Here is a 10,654-nt window from a genome sequence, read left to right on the forward strand (position 1 = left end):
TGGCAAAGTGGGCAAACCTAGGCAGGAAATGCCAACAAGGAACAGTGAGCAATTGTATTCATGCATAAAAAAAACTAATAATTAAAGAAAAGCATTGCAAGTTTGAATTTTGTAAAGTTAGTGTGGGAGAGGTGGAAAAAGTATTGTTATCGATCAATAATGGCAAACCTCCTGGCATTGACAACTTAGATGGAAAGCTACTGAGGATGGTAGCTCTCTATAACCACTCCTATCTGTCATATTTTTAATCTGAGCCTAGAGGAAAGTATTTGTCCTCAGGCCTGGAGGGAAGCCAAAGTAATTCCGCTACCCAAGAGTGGTAAAGCGGCCTTTACTGGTTCTAACAGCAGACCTATAAGCTTGCTGCCAGCTCTTAGCAAACTGTTGGAAAGAATTGTGTTTGCCAAATACAATGCTAATTCTCTGTAAAAAAATTAACAACAGACTTTCAGCATGCTTATAGAGAAGGGCACTCAGCATGTGCAGCACTGACACAAATGACTGATGATTGGTTGAAAGAAATTGATAATAAGAAGATTGTGGGAGCTGTACTATTAGATTTCAGTGCAGCTTTTGATATTATTGACTATAACCTGTTGTTGAAAAAACTCCCTTCACAGAACTGAGCAAACTGGCTCTAACCAGAATAGAAAGAGGAGTGGGAGGCCCCAGTGCACAACTGAGAAAGAGGACAAGTACATCCAAGTGTCTAGTTTTAGAAACAGACGCCTCACAAATCCTCAATTGGCAGCTTAATTAAATAGTACCCGCAAAACACCTGTTTCAACGTCAACAGTGGAGAGGCGACTCCGGGATGCTGGCCTTCTAGAGTTCCTCTGTCCAGTGTCTGTGTTATTTTGCACATCTTAATCTGTTCTTTTTATTGGCCAGTCTGAGACATGGCTTTTTCTTTGCAAGTCTGCCTAGAAGGCCAGCATCCCGTAGTCGCCTCTTCACTGTTGACGTTGAGACTGGTGTTTGCCGGGTACTATTTAATGTACGAGATCTTCAGTTTCTTGGTAATTTCTCACATGGAATAGCCTTCATTTCTCAGCACAGGAATAGACTGACGAGTTTCAGAAGAAAGGTCTTTGTTTCTGGCCATTTTGAGTCTCTAATCAAACCCACAAATGCTGATGCTCCAGATACTCAGCTAGTCTTAAGAAGGCCAGTTTTATTGCGTCTTTAATCAGCACAACAGTTTTCAGCTGTGCTAACATAATTGCAAAATGGTTTTCTAATGACCAATTAGCCTTTAAAAATTATAAACTTGGATTAGCTAACACAATGTGCCATTGGAACACAGGAGTGTTGGTTGCTGATAATGGGCCTCTGTACGCCTATGTAGATATTCCATAAAAAAATCTGCTGTTTCCAGCTACAACAGTCATTTACAACATTAACAATGTCTACACTATATTTCTGATCAATATGATGTTATTTTAATGTACAAAATATTAGCTTTTCTTTCAAAAACAAGGACATTTCTAAGTGACCCCAAACTTTTGAACGGTAGTGTATGTGTTATGGCTTTTCAACCTCTGCCATGTCGTGAATTCAGAGCCATCTATATAATAGAACTCAAAGGGTTGTCTTTAATGGAAGCTTCTCTAATGTCAAACATGTAAAGTGTGGTGTATCGCAGGGCAGCTCTCTAGGCCCTCTATTCTTTTCTATTTTTACCAATGGCCTGCCACAGGCATTAAACAAAGCATGTGTGTCCATGTATGCTGATGATTCAACCATATATGCATGAGCAACCGCAGCTAATGAAGTCACTGAAACCCTTAACAAAGAGTTGCAGTATGTTTTGGAATGGGTGGCCAGTAACAAACTGGTCCTGAACATCTCTAAAACTAAGAGCATTGTATTTGGTACAAATCATTCCTTAAAGTTGTAGACCTTAGCTGAATATGGTAATGAATGGTGTGGCTGTTGAACAAGTTGAGGAGACTAAATTACTTGGTGTTACTGTCATGGTCAAAACAAAAAGATTCAATGGTTGTTAAAATGGGGAGGGGTCTGGCCGTAATAAAGAGATGCTCTGCTTTTTTGACACCACACTCCAAGAAGCAAGTTCTGCAGGCTCTAGTTTTCGTCTAATCTTGATTATTGTCCAGTCGTGTGGTCCAGTGCTGCAAGGAAAGACCTAGTTAAGCTGCAGCTGGCCTAAAACAGAGCGGCTCATTTTGCTCTTAATTGTAATCAGAGGGCTGATATAAATACTATGCATGCCAGTCTCTCTTGGCTAAGAGTTGAGGAGAGACTGACTGCATCACTTCTTCTTTTTATAAGAAACATTAATGTGTTGAAAATCCCAAATTGTTTGCATAGTCAACTTACACACAACTCCAACACACACGTTATCCCACCAGACATGCCACCAGGGATCTTTTCACAGTCCCCAAATCCAGAACAAATTCAAGAAAGCATACAGTATCATATAGAGCCCTAATTGCATGAAACTTCCTTCGATCTCAAAACAGATAAAGCAACACCTCATGGCAAATGCCTCTACCCTATTTGACCTAAATAGTTTGTGTGTATGCATTGATATGTAGGCTACGTGTGCCTTTAAAAAATAAATTGTAGTTCTGTCTTTGAGCTGTCTGTTGATGTTCTCTATTATGTCATTCTGTATTATGTTTCATGTTTTGTGTGGACCCTAGGAAGAGTAGCTGCTGCTTTTGCAACAGCTAATGGGGATCCTAATAAAATACCAAAACATACCAAACAATGACAAAGCGAAAACAGATTGTTAGAAATGTTTGAAAATGTATAAAAAATACAAAACAGAAATACCTTATTTACATAAATATTCAGACCCTTTGCTATGAGAATCGAAGTTGAGCTCAGGTGCATCCTGCTTCCATTGATCATCCTTGAGATGTTTCTACAACTTGACTGGAGTCCACCTGTGGTAAATTCAATTGATTGGACATGATTTGGAAAGGCATACACCTGTCTATATAAGGTCCCACAGTTGACAGTGCATGTCAGAGCAAAAACCAAGCCATGAGGTCAAAGGAATTGTCCGTAGAGCTCCGAGACAGGATTCGGGAATGGTACCAAGCATTGAAGGTCCTCAGCAATCGGGGGAGAAGGGCCTTGGTCAGGAAGATGACCAAGAACCCGATGGTCACTCTAACAGAGCTCTAGAGTTCATCTGTGGAGATAGGAGAACCTTCCAGAAGGACAATCATCTCTGCAGCACTCCACCAATCAGGCCTTTATGGTAAAGTTGCCAGAAGGAATCCACTCTTCAGTAAAAGGCACATGACAGCCCATTTTGAGTTTGCCAAAAGGCACCTAAAAACTCTCAGACCATGAGAAACAAGATTCTCTGGTATGATGAAACCATGATTGAACTCTTTTGGTCTGAATGCCAAGCGTCACTTCTGGAGGAAACCTGGCACCATCCCTACGGTGAAGTATGGTGGTGGTAGCATCATGTTGTTGGGATGTTCTTCAGCTGCCGGGACTGGGAGACTCGTCAGGATCGAGGGAAATAGGAACAGAGCAATGTACAAAGATCCTTGATGAAAACCTGATCCAGAGTGCTCAGGACCTCAGACTGGGGCGAAGCTTCACCTTCCAACAGGACAACGACCCTAAGCACACAGCCAAGACAACGCAGGAGTCGTTTCGGTACCTGCCTCTGAATATCCTTGAGTGGCCCAGCGAGAGCCCGGACTTGAACCCAATCGAACATCATTGGAGAGACCTGAAAATAGCTGTGCAGCAAAGCTCCCCATCCAACCTGACAGAGCTTGAGAGGATCTGCAGGGAAGAATGGGAGAAACTCCCCAAATACAGGTGTGCCAAGGTTGTAGCGTCATACCCAAGAAGACTCGATTCTGTAATCACTGCCAACGGTGCTTCAACGAAGTACTGAGTAAGATGTCTGAATACTAATGTAAAAGTGATATTTCTGTTGTTTTAAAAAAATATAAATTAGCAAAAAAAATGCTAAAAAAATGTTTTTGCTTTGTTATTATGGGGTATTGTGTGTAGATTGATGAGGGAAAAAAACAATTTAATCCATTTTAGAATAAGCCTGAAACGTAACAAAATGTGGAAAAAGTCAAGGGGTCTGAATATTTCCGTCGGCACTGTAAATAGAAACTAATTTCACACATAATAAGAGTTAGCCTAAAGACTAGTACATTGACAATAGTCTGAGTGATGATATTATCAGCTGTGAAATTGTACATGTTGTGATGGGCGCAGCTTGTAATTGACTGTTGCATGGAAAGGAGCATCACTTTGTCAAATCTTACTTCAGAGTTACATGCAGATAAAATGTTTTGATTTTTATATAGTGTCAGAAAGATCATATTCTGCAGTTTGTCAAATAACTCTTGAAATTCAAGAGGTGCAGCTCTATTTCCAAATGTAACTTTTTCCAAGAATATCTGCGTTGTCCATGGCATCAGCACATGACCACTTGTGTTGTGGCATTGCTCTGGCTACTAAGCAAAGACTACTAACATAATAAACTTAAAGTATGTTATTCAGTTTTCATTTAAATACAATTTCTTATTTCCACAATGTTTCTTTTGACCTGCCAAAACTGACTTCTTTGTGATGGACTTAACCTAGTGGTTTTTACCTATAGCCTAGAGTAACATAAACTAATGAAAATGCTATCATGTTCTTTGAAATAATCGTTTTTTTTGTATTCTAATGTTACCTAAGACCTTTATAAACACAACCAAATTATTATTATTCTTCTGATAGCATATATGAAATGCATTTATTAGACTGTTGGAGTGTTGTTGATGGCTCGAAGTGTTCCAAATTGGCTTTTGGCCTATGTTGTTAACTAGGACTTTGTAGAATTATACAAAACATAGAGTAAAGGATATTCTATCTAAATAAATAACTGTTGTTATATATTTACATGGATATATTTCCACAAATATGTATTCATGCAATTCATGATTTACAATTGTTTAAGAACTATTTATCAAGCAAGGGTGCTTATGTTTGCGCACCTTGTGGGTTGATAGGCATCTGATGTGTATGCTAAAGGAGTCATCCACGGCAACATTCTCAGGGTTCCGTAGCGGGTACTTATAGGCTCAAAGGCCAGGCGGTTCTATTGTTAACAGTATCAGCTGTGCAATATTCATAATGCTGGAACATTTTTTTCCACTCAGGGATCTAATTTACCCTCACCACCAGAGCCCCCTACTGTTGAAGCAGAGTACTACACCATTGCAGAGTTCCAGTCTGTCATTTCGGATGGCATTAGTTTTAATGGAGGGCAGAAAGCAGAGGTAAGCTTTTTTCATGTTAATAGTTGTTTTATTGTTCAGGTAAATTATTTAAATGAACAGATACTGCATGTAGTTAATTTCTCCCCATCTATTCTCTCTGTTCTGTCGTGTAGGTGATCGAGAAGAACTCTGGTGGCTGGTGGTATGTCCAAATCGGGGAGAAAGAGGGGTGGGCTCCCTGCTCCTACATCGACAAACGAAAGAAACCCAACCTAAACCGCAGAACCAGCACTCTGAGCCGCCCCAAAGTCCCACCCCCAGCCCCGCCTGTCAAGAAGCAGGACTCTGAGGAGATCGCCCCTCCCAGCAGCCCTGGGTCCGAGGCTCCAGAGTCCCCTGTATCTCCCGGGAGGCCTGTGTACGAGGAGCCAGAATATGACATTCCTGCCATTGGGTTTGATCTGGAGTCAGAGTTTGAGTTCCTCAGGACAGATAGGTCCTCAGTGGATGGGAAGAATGAGGATGGCTCCTCAGGTAAGGGCTCTCATCTGTCCTCCAAGCCGTCTCCGGCCTCTTCTCTCCACAGCGCCTCCTTCAAGATGGGTGAGTCATCAGAGGACGTGGGGCAGGAAGAGGAGGAGCCTGAGGGAGAGGAGTGTATCTATGAGAATGACGGCTTCAGGCCTTTCAGAGAGAAGCCTGATGCACAATCCAGTGGCGACTCGGATTCCCCGAAGACGAGCGCCCCATTGGAGACTAGCAAGGCTGAAAACTCTCACTCCACGTTGGGGGCAAGGAGAAAAGGGAAGAATATCCAGCTGGAACTCAACGGAAGCCAGTCCCATTCTCGAACCAAAGCAGAGGCTGGGGAGTCCAGCCCCAAACCTGCTTCCACAGAGTCCATCCCAGATCTATCCAAGCAGTCCAGGTCCAAGAAGGACAAAGAGGAACACAAAATGGGTTCCACCAAGTCATCCACCAAACCTAAGCCAGTGGTCAGGCCTAAGCCCCAGGTGGCCAAGGCCTCCAGTGCAGAGAAGATGGACATCAGCAGCCTCCGGAGACAGCTGAGGCCAACTGGCCAGCTGAAGAAGGGCTCCAGAGGAGAAGACTTTGAAACAGCCTCTGTCATCTCCTCTGAGGACTCTGTGTCTTCCCACAGCACCTCTGACCTCTCCTCCATCTACTCCAAAGGCAGCCGTGGAGACTCAGACGAGGGCTGCAGCTTCTACCGCACCACAGACACCTATGAGAAGGTCCAGGACTCAGAGATGAGCTTCCCTGCCGGGGTGGAAGTGGAGGTGCTGGAGAAGCAGGAAAGCGGCTGGTGGTACGTCCGCTGGGGCGACACTGAGGGCTGGGTTCCAACCTACTACCTGGAGCCTGTCAGGCAGCTGGACGACACAGCTGGGTCCGAGTCCGATGGCACCCCTACCAAGCCAGGCAGCCTGAGCAAGTCCAACAGCCTGGAGAAGAACGAGCAGAGGGTCCAGGCTCTGAACAACATCAACCAGAGCCTGAAGAGGAGCACACCTCCCATCCCCTCCAAACCTCCGGGGGGGCTCTCCAAGCCCTTTGACCTGTTCAACAGCTTGCATAAGCAGAGGAATGGTACGAAGCAACAACAGGTGGTCAGGCCTCAGTCTGTCTTCATCTCCGGGCCGATCATCGACGGCCCAAACCTAGTCGGCTCCCTTAGGAGAGGTGAGTCACTCAACTCCACCGACCACCCACGCTCTAGTCCCACCGTGCGCCGCAACGCTTCCTTCGGTACAGCCCCACGGAGCCCAGCGCCAAACGGTAACATGGCGAACCGGAACAGACCCGGCACGGGCAGCTCCGAATCACTGGGCCTTGGGTCTCCGAGGAACGGTCTACCTGTTTCCACTGTGAAACCCAAACCCCACCTCATCCACAACAACCTCCGTGAGGTGTATGTCTCCATAGCGGATTACCATGGTGATGAGGAGACCATGGGGTTCCCTGAAGGAACAACTCTGGAGGTTCTGGAGAGGAACCCTAATGGGTGGTGGTACTGCCAGATCCTGGATGGAGGTCGACCTCGGAAAGGCTGGGTCCCCTCGAACTACCTGGAAAGGAAGAACTAGTAACACGCTTATGTTCAGTGCATGTGCAATCAGGTTGTCAGGTCAGAGACCATGAAAGACAGTGGAAATGGAAATGGAAAGAAGACACTGTTTTTTTACATTTTACAGATGGAAATCAGAAGAGACAATGCATCATCTAAGTGGCATCCTTTGTATTTTCTAAACTGAGGGTTGCCAACCCATCCTGGCATGTCATTTCTTGCCATTTTATTAATCTCATCTAAAGTGACAGAGAAAGCACTTCAACGTGCAATTTTTAGACAGGATTTTTTATATTCACAGACAGCCCGGGTGGACAGAACAAATACCTTAGGCATTAAAATCAGCAGAAGGTCAACCATATTAAATGGAAGAATTAAACAACAAAAGTGGTTGATTTGATGAAACGTGCTTTTTAATCCAAAATGGAAGAATAATGGGACTTGGACACGAGAAGAGGAGCTTTGGACAGCTTTGGCTGATGATGATCCTTTATAACAACGAGAGAGGGTTTGTAATATGATAACATTACTTACTTAATGATTTCCAATGGGCAAAACATTACTCACTTCTAATGACATTTGATCATTAAACATTTACTTTTTAAAGCTTTTTGCATGGTTAAAATGTTTCTATACTGACCAAGCCTTGGGCCCATTTTAAGTAAATATTTCTCTTAAAATGTTTTGTATGTTGTGTTTAAAAGATCTGTTGCTACACCTTCTCATATGTTAAATGCCATCTGCAGAATGTCTTGTGCATGTTTTTACGTAACTTTTTTTGTGAAGCTTAATGTATATTTTATGTAATACTTTTATATAGCTTTGTGTGTATGTCATCTTGTTGTAAAGTGTATATTCTGTCCATTTATTACAGTATGTAAGTCATTTTAAATCTCTTAAAGCTACAGTCTGCAATTTTTTTACGGGGTCCCTGCCACCTGTTTTGGTATACAGCTAAAGGATAGGGCTAGGGAAATTTTGAGACATGTTGTGCTGTAGCTCATGAGGCATTTATAAGTATATTCTTCAGTAATCAATGGGTAAATATGAAGAATTGTAATAACAATTAAACAGCTTCCCCAGTTGCAGACTGTAGATGTAAATCTTTATGAATGTTTCATGATTTTCTTGATGATACTCTACCCAATGTCTTATACGTACAGTATGTATCCTTCACCACCATAGAAGTGTATTTCTGCTCTGGTCTTGTGACACAAAATAGGTCAGTCTATTTGAAGGAGTGGTAAATCAGCTATTTTTTTGCGCTCTAGAATCGTCTTCTTCTAGTAAATGTTGATGTTTTCTATCAACAGATTTCTCCCATGGCTCCATTTGACCGATCATATTTAGAATAAAATAAAAGACCGATATCATATGGTTATGATTTGTTTAGTTCTTTTGAATCAAATTTGAAGATTGTTTTCACATTGAACTTTACCTTTTAAGGTGTTCGCTAGGTTGTAAACAAAAAAGTGATGAGCTGCTTATGCATTTCCATTATTCCATTTAAGCTACCAGAGGAAGGAATATTTGACTTGAGGAATATTGGAATTGAGGCTTTTCATTTGCTTTCAAAACCAAACCCCAGGGATGTGTAGAATAGCAATTGAACATAAATTGTGATCTTATCTGAGAGAAAACTCATTGCAAATTAATTCAATACATACTTTTATCCCACAAGGGGCTTGCCGGCAGCAGTGCAAATACATAAACAATGACCCATCTGGTGCTACTCATATCTGGAAAGACTTGATACTCACGCCCCTTTGAAAAAGGAGGAACATACAGCATTTACAAATGTATACTCTTAATATTGCTGTGCAGTATTAATTTTAATGTTTGAACATGTCATCTATTCTAGCTACATAACTTAGTTTTAAGTATTTCAAATTCCCAAATTAATTCCTTCTAATGAAGTAATATCTAGTTACATTGAGTTAATCTTACCCTGCGGTATACAAAACTTTGACTTATCAATTTATAGGTCACATTACATACTTTTTTGCCCAAGCACTAAATTCTCAAATTCTGCTAATGAAGCTGGACCTGCTATGGCTGATGTTCAAGACTGTTGAAATATGGTTCTAGTGAAGGATCCTCTTTTGCCAGCTTGATGTCCCATTAATATTTCCTTTGTCATTGTCTGCTGGACAGTATTGTATCTAACATTAGTTTTATAGCCTGCTACATTGCAGAAATTGTATTTATATTATTCAGCAGAGAAAATGTTCATTTTATGATTACATGTGAACAATAATGATGAATTAAGTGTGTTTTTGTGAATAAATGCACTTTCTGCATTACCAGATTCCACATTGTTTTACAGAATTATTGATGATTCTTTCAATTTCTGCAACTTGTATAATTCAAGGTATGGGACAGCCCAGGCATAAAGCAAACTAAAGTGCCTTAAACCTTAACGTATAATTCAAAGCAGTGAAGCAAAGAGATGCAATGGATTGGGTAATGATGCTGTTATGATTCACAGCAGTAAAGTGGATTTTCCTGCAAGAATCTGACCAAGAGCACCCTCTTGTGCATTACAGCCTATACTACAATACATACAACATCTTACTGTAAGGACAAGATAAATATTGTCAATAAAAATGTGTTTTATTTGTATAAAAAACGAATAATTTATATGGATACATTTTATTAAAAAAATTATAACGTTTCTAAAACATTCTAAAATGGAGCAAATGCAAGTGTGTTAGCAATCAGTGAAGCCTCATGTATTCAGTTGTGTTTGGTTTGCCATTTGTAAACATATGTTTACAGTGTGTATTTGTAACACATGTTAACCATTTTGTTACATATTGAGAAAATTTGCAGATTAACTTTGCCTGAAGTAACTGCAATTTTATAAATGCAAAGTTTTGTACATTATAATATAAATCCTTCCTTTGCCATCTAAGAACTGATGGAGGTTATACGTAATTATTACGATGTGGGTACATTACTTTTGAAACAATGATAGTTCATATAAAGCCTCTGCTGACTCAGCACATTTAGCTTTGGCTTTACCGTAATGGCTATTTACCCAATGGCCCAATATGGATTAAGTGCACATTTGTCTGGTTACTGTTCAGCTCCTAGTGTATAAATGGCCATTGGAGTTCACTATGTCAGACAGTGTGTTATGCTGTATTAGCAAGTCCTTGTCTCTCAAACATGACAATATTTACAACCGATAGGCTTTTCCTGTGAAATATGTTCTCCCCATTGGGCCATTCCTCCCACTGGGAACCTCAGGCTATACTCCTCAGCTTAGCAGTGACTTATGGCTGTCTGATCTGGTTGGTGTGTGTGCAGGGCTGTAACTAGGGCCGGGAATTGCAAAGGA

General features: G+C 41.4%; 1 protein-coding gene across 3 annotated transcripts in view; it reads left to right on the forward strand.

Moving 5' to 3' along the window:
- Window positions 1–9,619, forward strand: part of LOC106577017 (SH3 and PX domain-containing protein 2A) — a 102,628-nt gene extending 93,009 nt beyond the window's left edge. For all 3 annotated transcript variants that reach the window (XM_014154660.2, XM_014154661.2, XM_014154662.2), the window contains 2 exons: window positions 5,163–5,282; window positions 5,396–9,619. In XM_014154660.2, coding sequence (XP_014010135.1) covers window positions 5,163–5,282; window positions 5,396–7,330 — 2,055 coding nt within the window. In that variant the 3' untranslated portion in view covers window positions 7,331–9,619. The remainder of the gene's footprint in view (window positions 1–5,162; window positions 5,283–5,395) is intronic.
- The last annotated feature ends 1,035 nt before the right edge of the window (window positions 9,620–10,654 follow it).

Source organism: Salmo salar, chromosome ssa18, assembly GCF_905237065.1.
Source record: "Salmo salar chromosome ssa18, Ssal_v3.1, whole genome shotgun sequence".
Taxonomy (NCBI): domain Eukaryota; kingdom Metazoa; phylum Chordata; class Actinopteri; order Salmoniformes; family Salmonidae; genus Salmo; species Salmo salar.